Source organism: Chelonoidis abingdonii, chromosome 8, assembly GCF_003597395.2.
Source record: "Chelonoidis abingdonii isolate Lonesome George chromosome 8, CheloAbing_2.0, whole genome shotgun sequence".
NCBI classification, from domain to species: domain Eukaryota; kingdom Metazoa; phylum Chordata; order Testudines; family Testudinidae; genus Chelonoidis; species Chelonoidis abingdonii.
In genome coordinates, this window is record NC_133776.1 from 87,888,191 (window position 1) to 87,898,957 (window position 10,767).

Genomic DNA, 10,767 nt, shown 5'->3' on the forward strand with positions numbered 1-10,767 from the left:
ATCTCAAGACTGCTGTTTAAAAAGGTAAAAGCATTGCTAGGCGGAAATGTGCGTATGATGCTTTCTGGAGGAGCACCCCTTTCGCCTCAGACACAAAGGTTCATGAACATCTGTTTCTGCTGTCCTGTTGGCCAGGGTTATGGATTAACAGAAACCTGTGGAGCTGGAACAATTACTGAAGGTATGTTAACATACTCCTGGAAATCTGCATGTTTAATGTAGATGTGTGAATTCTTTAATTTTAACATTTGTAGCTCTTAACTTCTAGAGAATAACTTGAGTTAATAGCTACCTTCCTAGTCCATCTCTGTTTACATTTCAGTATTGTCAGATTAAAAAGAAAAACTTTGGTCACCATCTTACTGTTCCTTTCTAACTTCCCACAGTTTCTGACTATAGCACTGGCAGAGTTGGGGCTCCTCTTATTTGCTGTGAGATCAAATTGAGAGACTGGCAAGAAGGTGAGAACTTTTTGTTTTCAGCACATTCTACTATTCCTTTCAGTGAATCTGGCTGCAAGTTTCAAGCTACAGGTGAAACATGAATATGAACCATTCTTGTCAAAGTGATTAGTTGGAGTTCAAACCTGAAGATACACAGCAAACATAGTGATGACAAACTACAGAGCTACCAAGCCTTTCAGATTCATGCAAATACATGATCACTATTGCATAATATGTGTAAGAGTATAATATTTTGATCTCCAAGTAACTAGTTTTACCGTTACCTAGCCTGTTTTCCTGCTGTCCACATAATCAACTGTCGATGTTGATGTAATTGAGTCTTAGTATTTTGTGATCTCTTGATAAATGGATAATCACTTTTTTTTTATATTCTGTTTTATTTTGTGTGTGGATTCTTCAATATTTGCCTGAGAGAGGAATGTCTGTTGTATCATTCTGACTTGAAAACAATTGTACTTATCTGACTTTCAGGGGGCTACACTTGTAGAGACAAGCCTAATCCGAGAGGAGAGATTATAATAGGTGGACCTAATGTCTCTGTGGGATACTTTAAAAATGAAGAAAAGACAGAGGATTTCTCCGTGGATGAAAATGGCCAGAGATGGTTTTGTACTGGAGATATTGGAGAATTTCATCCTGATGGGTGTCTGCAGATCATAGGTTGGGGGCTTAACATTTTTTGCCAATTTAAATGCCAGTTGAGCAAGACCATAACCTCACACACATGAATAGTCTCATTGAAGCCAGTAGGACTACTCCATGCTTAAAGCTACACACTTCAGTAATTTGCTTAATCATGGTGTTAAGACATATTCTCAAAATTTAGTGATTGTGCAAAGCCCTGAAACTGATGCTGGTGTCTCTAATCTCATTTACTGTCTCTACTCAGCCTTCATTTTGAAAATTCCCACTTCATTTTTATGTATTAGTTTAATGGCTAAAATTTAGATTCTCAATGACTTTTAATGTTAGTTGCAAGTCTGAAAATTACTCCTTAAGGGTATCTTTTAAAATGGACATTTCCTTAAAAATTAAATGCTAACAGCTTTTAGGTGATTTGTTTGGCATTCCTTCTCATGTATTTTTTTAAAGGTCTTTTGCATGGTATGCCATTAAAATTAAGTAAGCATTTAAAAGGTGATACTTAAATTATTTTAACTGAGATATACAAGTGGAGGAATCTAAGTTCCTTTAAAGCAGCACGCCTTTCTAACTGTTCCTAGATCGAAAAAAAGATTTGGTGAAGTTGCAAGCAGGAGAATATGTATCTCTGGGTAAAGTAGAGGCAGCACTAAAGAACTGTCCTCTTATTGACAATATCTGTGCTTATGCCAAAAGGTAAGAGTTACGTTAATATTCTCTGTTCACCACAAACTCATTTAGGGGCATTCTTGTATTTAATGCTTGATTTACAAATGGTATTCAAAAATCCTTTGTCTGAAATGCAGATTGTAGGCCTAATTCTCCAGAGCACTAAGGCCCTCTTACAGCACTAAGAGTAAAGGGGGTGGAAATACTCCCGAGGCTGCTGCTCCTCCTATTCCTCCTCTCCCCCTCCCCCGCCCCTGGCAGAGGGTCCCCAGGTTAGTGCAGATCTGGCATAAGAGTTCTATCCTGGCCCTGTTCCCAGCAAGCCTTGTAGGCAGTAGGAGGGAGGGGTGTGATCAGTGTGCACTATGCTACAGCTGTCTTCTGCGTACACAGGCCCTTAGAGAACAAAGGGAAGCAAAGTGTAAATTAGAATAGTGCTGAGGCCAAGCTGCACCAGAATAAGGGAAGTGCAGGATCAGCTTAAAGCTCCCTTGATGTGCATGTTTCCCACCATGACTCCCTTCATTACTGCCCAAGGGTGGCACGTGAACCACCAGCTGGGGGAGGCTAGTCTCCCCCCACTGCGGCCATGGGCCCAGTCCCAAAAGAGTGCCGGGAGGGCGAGCGGCTGCAGCCTCCCCAGCTCTGGAGTGTGGGAAGGTGGGTGGCGCACAGCCTTAGCCTTCCGAGTCGGGGGGCTGGAGCTGGATGACTGGAGTCGCATGCAGGGAGCACTCACTGCAGGGGGTGAGACCACGGCTGGCTGTCCAGGGAGGCACAGCCTCCCCCAGCCTATGCGACCCGCCATCCATGTTCCTGTCCCCAATGCAGGAGCAGGGAAACTGAAAACACCAGCCTTTTTACTAAACATAAGTATAATCTATTGTTTATAGATGGTTTTGGCCTTCAGTCAAAATGCTACAATGGTGTTTATCTTGACACTTAGAGCCTGATCCAAAGCATTTTCCGTGGGCTTTGGAAAAGTCCCCCCGCTTTCCCTTAGGAGTAGATGGTGAGACTTTACTTGCACTCACTTGCAGGATACTGGATTTAGTAAAGACTCTGAACCATTCTATAACTTCTCTCAAGATCTAAATATGAGACTGACTGAATCCAGTCACTTATTAAAAAAACTTCATGATAAAGGTTGAATAGTGTGGAGGGGGGAAGAGAGGAAGAAATTAGCTATATATCTGAAAGCACTGGGGAATATTTACTTAGACTCAAGTGATTGTTGACAATTTGAAATTCGTCTTACTTGTCTGTTTTTTTCCTTGTCCTCTCATCCTGTTTTTAGCGATCAGTCTTATGTGATCAGTTTTGTGGTTCCTAATCAGAAGAAACTGACTGTATTAGCTGAACAGAAAGATGTCAAGGGAACTTGGGTCGAAATCTGTAACAATCCTATCATGGAAGCTGAGATATTGAAAGAGATTAAAGAGGTGGCAGATAAGAGTGAGTATAACTGAATTGTTTAGTATACTGTACTAAGCCAATTTCACATGAAGCTGAAAAAGGGCAGCAAAACATCTGTAGATATAGTCCTCTCACCCATGTTTTCTAACTTGCTGGGAAATCTGTTGAACATGTTACCTCTGGATGTAGTTGGTAAGATTTGACTCTATTCAAAATTCTCTGAATGTGAGTAGAGGAGCACAGTTTCGGGCAATTTTCTTGTTCCTAAAGCAGGACAATAGGAATCCAGTCCAGTAAGTGTTACATGCATGATACAGTTGGTTTTAGAACGTTCTGCTAATCCTTGTTGTAGTGCTGGATGAATGGCCAAAAGCTGGTCTGGCTACTCTCTAACATAGCCTATGAGGCCAAAGAAAAGTAGAGTGAATTTTCAAGGCTTTCAGGGAACAAGGAAAATTAATTGAGACTTTATGGCCAAACAGGAAACAGTAAAGATGGTACTGGTTTTTGTCTCAATTTAACTTATTTTGGCAATAACCGTACTAATAGAATACACATTAAACACTCTTCCATCACTTATTCCTACAAGATGAGAATCAGCCTGTTTTAATCAGGACAATAGTTAAATAACATTTACAATATAATTCTAAGAGGATGGTAGGCAGTGTAAGTTTTTGTTTTGCATGAGTTTTTTGTTAGATTTCCATGTTTCCCATTGAACTGGTGAAAAACTTAACTCTCTCTATTGTGTTGCATGTAAATCATAAAATGTTTTCCACATAACTTTTTTTAATTCTTGTCTGTCTGTTTGGCTTATAGAAAAAAATCCTTGACAGCACTAATGTTTTAGATAGAACTAAGGCCAAGATTTTTCCTTTGGCCTTCCTTCCAAGGAACATTAAACAAATCATCTTGGAATTAGTTTAACAGAATGTTTTGCAGTTCAATCACACAAGGCATATAAAACGAAAACAAAACTATATTGCAATAATAGTCTAAAGTTAAAGCTATAAAGTTAGGTGATACAGCAGGAGCTTTGTGGCCACTGATTCTAATAACTGTACATTTACTGCCATCTACTGGTTGTATTGTGATAGTCTGTTTTTGGAAATTCAATTTCTAATTGGGGGTGGTGCTTTTATTTCATTTTCATTTTACTCTAGAATGTTAATACTTCAGCAGAACAAAGTCAATATCCTTGGTTAGCGTTATTTATTGTTATTATGGTTAATTAGGATAGTGCCTAAGGGTTACCTGAGATTGGAGCCCTATTATGCTAGGCCCTGTATAAACACAGAATAAGACAATCCTTACTCTGAGGAGTATGTAATCTAAAAACGTTAAATGACTTTCAGCATTTCCATTGATAATTCATTTTCAAGGGTTCATAATTTGGCCACTGTTGGCTGCAAGCAAGGATCCCTCATTTGAGGGAACTGACTTTTTTTTTTTTTAATTTATTTTTTTTAAGGGCAATGGGGACTTTAAATGACACTAACAAAAATAAGGAAATGCTTGCTCACTTTGGATGTTTGCTTATTTGGAACTCTTCTGATTTAACAACTCCACTTTTAAGAATAAAACTTACCCCATTTAGTCTATGCTGGAACAGACTTTTTTGGCAATTTGTCTTCCCCCGCAAGAATATTTTTAAGATACAGGAAACCAACAGATGAATTAGCATTGTTATGCATGCACTGTACATTGGAAACAACTATGTCCCCTAAATTTGTTTTGAAAATCTGACCCCTCTGCATGTTATGACTAAAGTGTGCATGCAGTGTTGTCCATAATGTAGGAATGCACACATGTATATGCACACATCCCTAGCTTATACTGTATTTGGATTTGTGTGCACACATACTTTTAAAAATTGTCAGCTGTGTTTCACTTAAATTTTCTACAAAAATGTACAGAACTTGGGTGGATCATCATATCCTATGGATATGAGTACAATCAGTTTCATCCTTCAATTGCTACTGTGAATAATAGTAATCATGGGCCTGATCATGTAATCCTTGCTCATAGCTAACTTCCTAATGCATGCTACAGCCACATTTTTTTTTATACCCAATTGTGCCTATAATGCAATTGGGCATTATAGGCATTCATTTGTTTTGCACTTCTCATTTAGTGTGCAACTTTGATACTGCTTTGAGGTTTTATTCTGTGATCCTCATTTGTTTGGCACTTTTTTTTTTTATTTACAGTGCCAATCCACTGGAGCTGTACAAAAGATAAATGCTATGGCATGTGTTACTAGAATACAGAGATGTAATGGCAAATAAGTATTACAGCCATAAGTTTGCATTTTCTTTCTTCAATGAGTTGTTTCCATGACTGTATTGATATGAAGCTATTCCACTATATAATATATAATAACTGCTGAATATGTCTTATTCCTATTCATGAAGTTGTATAAATCAGTGTTTTATCTGTGAATGTAATCATAAATATATGTATGTTTTTTATTGCTCCTGCAGTGAAATTAGAGAGATTTGAAATACCAATCAAAGTACGGTTAAGTCCTGAACCGTGGACCCCAGAGACTGGTCTAGTAACTGATGCTTTCAAATTGAAAAGGAAGGAATTAAAGAACCATTACCTCAATGATATCGAGCGAATGTATGGAGGAAAATAAACTTCTGAGCTACATTGACTAGAAAGTTGCTTCTCATACCCTACACGACAGAACTCAAGCCTCAGAATATTGGACACCCTTGTGTACTGTAGATACCACAGGTAGGTAGTTCAGACAGTACATGAAATCAGTGAAGACCTACCTAACCTGTAAAGCCAGGTCCTGTGAGGAGAAAAAACACTTGCTTATGGAACCAAACTTTCTAGCTGCTAGCAGAAAACATTTATCCACTTTAAACTGTTTCATTTGTTCACTTCCACTTTGGAGTTAGATGTGATCATGTGAAGCAGTGTAACTTGATAACCTGATTTCCACTGTTGCTTCTATACCATATTCCAACTGCTTTCCCATCTGTTCGTCTCCAATTCCCTATACAAATATGAAAATGAGTTAAAATGTAAATCTGACAATTCCTACATCAGAGAAGGGTACTTGGTAAGGGGAAAAAATAAACATATTTAAGATTTGTACTTCTTATGCAAAAAGTGAAGATGAAGTAGGAAATTGTTAAATACAAAGCATTGCAGCTTTCGCAAAAGTATTGGTGTAACGTCTTATCTCAGGTCCTGTCCTAGATTAAATGAAAATGAATAGTTTTAACTTGAACCTGATCTGTTTATCACCGTTCCTAAAAGGCCAGTACAGATGCATAAAGCTCCTTTTAGAATTTGAGTTCATGGAAGAGGGAAAGAGAAATCTGAGGTTATTGCACTGCATTTAAGCCCAGTTCTAGATTCTGCTATGGCCCCTTTGTATTGGAAGCTGTGAGCCAGAAGGGTAGCTTAAAATACCACCTCTCCCCATCCTACCCCAGTTATGTCCTGCACTGAGCTCAGGTTGACAAGATCCAAGACTTGGGCCTATTGATTATTAACACTCGTACTACAAAATTTATTCAAGGCCACAGAATTAATTACATGGCACTGAAAATGCATTACTGACAGTAGATTGAATCTTCTGCACATCCAGTTATATTATGAATATTTTCAGTGCCTAAAAAGGAATGTAATATACTTAGTGAAACAGGAAGGGTGAACTGTGAAAGGCTTTTTTAAAATCAAACTAGTCAGAATTTCATTCTTCAACAAGAGTGTTCTATGAACAACTTATCTCCAGTAGACTTTAAATGTTCTTAAATATTTTTATACTTGCCACAATGTGATGTGTTTTTTTTTGTTTTTTAAATTCAAAACAGCATTTTCAACTTTGACACACAGATTAAAAAAAAAAAAAAAAAGACTCCCACTGCAAGAACTGTTGCTTGTTAGTGAGGTCATCAGCTACCATATAGAACTGAGGTCTTACAGACAAGTAAAGGCAGAACTAATATTCAGATCATTTTTGTCTTTAAACAGCTATGACTTCTTTAAGTCAACATTCGGTTATTGCTTTGAAATATTAGGCCCTGATCCTCCAAATGCTTAGTTATATATGTAGCACTACTCACATGAGTAAAGTTATGAGTAAAGCTCAACACATGTAAGAATTTACAGGATCAGGGCCTAAAACATTTTGTATTAACTTATTTAAAAGTATTACTATTCACCTTTTAAATATGTCAATCAAAACAAGCCACAGTGGGAAGCCAAGCATTTCCCATATTCTTCTTTTACATACAGTTGATGAGCTTGGTTTCTGGTTAGGGATTTTTGTTCATTAAACTTGTTAAAAGAAGAGAAAACACTTGAGGTAGAACTTTGTGTGTCTGTTTCTAAAAATGTTTGTTTTAAAAACTGGAAACCGTAGAGGTGCTGAAGTGGGAAGGAGGCAAATAATACAATAATGGCTTTGCCACTGAGTATGCAACATCCTGTACTGTTTCTTCAAAATCCTCAGTTAGCACTCTGGGCTCATGTATCTCTCTTAGATGTTCCCCCTTGAACCATAAATACTGTAAAAAGTGGAAGCTCTTGCAACTGTTCTACTTTGCACTTCTTTCTTAATCATTTTATATATGTTGCTTACATTTTGTACAGATGTGGCTCTCAACTGTGATATTATAACTTACTTTGATCTAAAGTATTTATAAAATAGACTGTCTATTCATAATATTTAAATGTTGTGTATATGATGGTAAAGGAAAATTATCGGATATTGTCATTGTAAAGAGTGAAGGGTTTTATATGAAACATCCTCAGTATATAGTGATTTTAAAAAACAATCAGGGCAAGATTTTCCTTTTGTGAGGTGTATGTGTGAATCCCCTTTTCCCAGCTCAACCAACTTTCAAAGTGAAAATAAATCATGATTATGGATTGGTTAGCCATAAGCTCTTAGACTGTGCTTTCCTCTGGGGACCAATTTCTTTTTAAACTTTCAAATAACTTTTTATTTATTTTTACATGCATAGCTCCTCTAGTCAAACCACAACACTGCCAAGTGATTTTGCTAAAACCCCTTGGGGATGAGGAGCAAATCCATTTAAAAGTTGGCTGCTGCTAGTTGTGCATGGACTTTCAACAATCATTAAAGGGGACCAGAAAAAGGCCTCTCTTTTTTCCTTAAACACATATACTTGTGTATGAATACAGGAAATACTGCCCATGTCAATAGTGGTTTTTCAGATTATTAGTCTTGGAGACATGTTAGTTTTCTTTCTGTATTAAAATTATTCATTGTTAAAGAACTAAAATAGCTTTTAGACCATCTAAACACCACAAACAAACTGTAATTAAACAAATGTAAGAAATAGCTAGTTATGTGCACTTAGATCTGAGGGCAGATTTTATTAATTGCTTTTTTTAAGCACATATGTATTTATTGGGCCTCCAGTAGTTTCCCTCTATTGTACCCATATGTTTTCATTGATAAGGATCATTATTTTCAATGTGTATGAAAGTTAAAGTATTCTTTCAAAGATGGAATACAGTTGAATTGGTTCTTGTTGTCAAAGTGTTTGAGAGACTGCATTTTTGCACAACACAAAATCAATATGTAAAAGAGTTTCTCTAAACAGAATACAGAGAAGTGGTCCATGTGCTCATGATGGGCAGAACAGATATTTTAAATATCAGATAATTGCATCTTTTTACCTACATCCTTTTCATATCAAAGGAAAGGCTTAACCTGCAAACACCTTTTTAATGCTTTGCACAAGGCTATGCACAATAGTACAAACTCCACAGGTATTAAGCTTTTGCAGTGCATATTGTAAGAATTCTCGGAGATGACTCATTTAGGGGGTTTGGGGATGCCCTACAGAATAAAAACAAATCTGCACTGATCTTTATGTTGCTTTAAGAAAGTAACTCCTCTCTGTATGTAGGAAGTATGGAAACATCGTGGGAAATAACTTTGTACTGGACAGTATACATCTCTTACATTTAAGGAAAAAAAGACTTCAAACACAGAATATTTACAACAAATCTTGACAGTTATAGAAACAAAGATGGTGTTGCATACAGTACTTGCCCCTTAACAAGAACTTCAATTGTCACTTACTGTTCGTTGTACATAAACATGGAACTTATTAAGCTGCTTCTGGAAAAAGTGTTTTAATATGCTGACAAAGCAGTATGGCATATACAGAGAGGAGATGAAGCCATTCCATATACCTACTTGTGTACTTGCATATGCTGTCATTCTGAATGTGACTACAGCCCATACATAGACTCCAGTCTTTCTGAAAAGCCAGGTGGTGGACGGTATACAGCACATGAAAGATGCAGTATGCCACAGAAGTACTAAATTACTTAAAGAGAAACTTTGCGAGATGTTCCTGTCTGATAGGAGCTAGATACTCATTTAATCTTTAGCTTCATTTTCTTGGTACCTCTGAATTCTCCCCTAGTAGGGTTGTCTTCAAGCTAGACTAGTCCTGAGGATCCCCATCCTTCTAAGTAGGGAACAGTATAATGCCCTTTAAATTCCTTAACACACCCCTTCTAGCCAGTTGTAATGAGAAGGAAGGAGAGTAAGTAATCTTCTCCAGTGCTGCCCAGTAGGGACCATTCTATATAGCAAAGTACATTTCTGGATCCCAAGGAGCATCTTTTCCACAATACTAGTGAGCATCAGGTTAAACTTGCTGGTGCAGGTACTGTTAGGCATATTTTTTCCCCCCATTTTACAATGTGTTAATGCAATAAACAAAGGTGCTAGTTCTGGTTTGAAGTGTATTACGAACAACGCACATTGGCAATGTCCACTTCAATCAACGAAAGTTGCTTGTAGCTTGCGAGAAGGCAAAATTTGACTTGAAATACCTTCTAGCTCTGAATGGGTTAAATGTCTGTTCCTGCAGAGAATTAAACACTGGCACAATTGAGCAAAAACTGCTGGGGAGGTAGACTAGCATAAAAATGTCTTTAAAAAGGGAGAGGGGCTGGTTAGCATGCTAGAAAGTGAAGGCACTAGTGTAGTAATGCTGGCAGTTTTGATAAAGGAAGAAGAGAACACAAATACTAAGCTGCTGTTTCTTTAAAAGTGGCTGATGACAAAAATGAGCCACCTGGCTAGTTTTGCAAGAACATACAGCTCATTCTATAAGCATTTACCCTATTTAGATGCCTCAGGGCTTTAGGTATTTGCTGGCAGGGAATTGTGCTTGGTAAGGAAAGAAACCAAAACATGGCTTGATCCAACACAGCCTTACCCCAGAAAAACAGCTTAGATGTTGCACTGTGCTGAAAAAAATGTTACACTCTTCTGGTCTTTGTCTTACTTCAATTCCAGGTGACTGTAAAGTAGAAAACAAGCTGCACAAATGTTTCTAGCTGGGGTGAGCACCACTGAAGCCCCTCTGTATGCGCTCAGCAGTGCTATTTATAGTTTTGAGTACTGTAGCCTGCTGTAGAAAGCCTCATCTACCATACAGAAACATCTCTTTAATAAATAATCCATTTCAGCTAACAATGGTGTGTGGATGGGCATAACTTCGTTTAAAAGTTTAAAAAAAAAAATCAGTGTGAGACAGACAGAAAACTTTGGTCTAAT

The 10,767-nt window shown here is 37.5% G+C and overlaps 1 protein-coding gene across 6 annotated transcripts in view; it reads left to right on the forward strand.

Annotated features, from left to right (window-relative positions):
• The window catches only part of ACSL4 (acyl-CoA synthetase long chain family member 4), a 53,240-nt gene extending 44,516 nt beyond the window's left edge, over positions 1 to 8,724 (forward strand). For all 6 annotated transcript variants that reach the window (XM_075068817.1, XM_075068818.1, XM_075068819.1 and 3 more), the window contains exons 11-16: positions 9 to 181; positions 387 to 461; positions 936 to 1,124; positions 1,688 to 1,802; positions 3,073 to 3,230; positions 5,675 to 8,724. In XM_075068817.1, coding sequence (XP_074924918.1) covers positions 9 to 181; positions 387 to 461; positions 936 to 1,124; positions 1,688 to 1,802; positions 3,073 to 3,230; positions 5,675 to 5,832 — 868 coding nt within the window. In that variant the 3' untranslated portion in view covers positions 5,833 to 8,724. The remainder of the gene's footprint in view (positions 1 to 8; positions 182 to 386; positions 462 to 935; positions 1,125 to 1,687; positions 1,803 to 3,072; positions 3,231 to 5,674) is intronic.
• Positions 8,725 to 10,767: the final 2,043 nt, after the last annotated feature.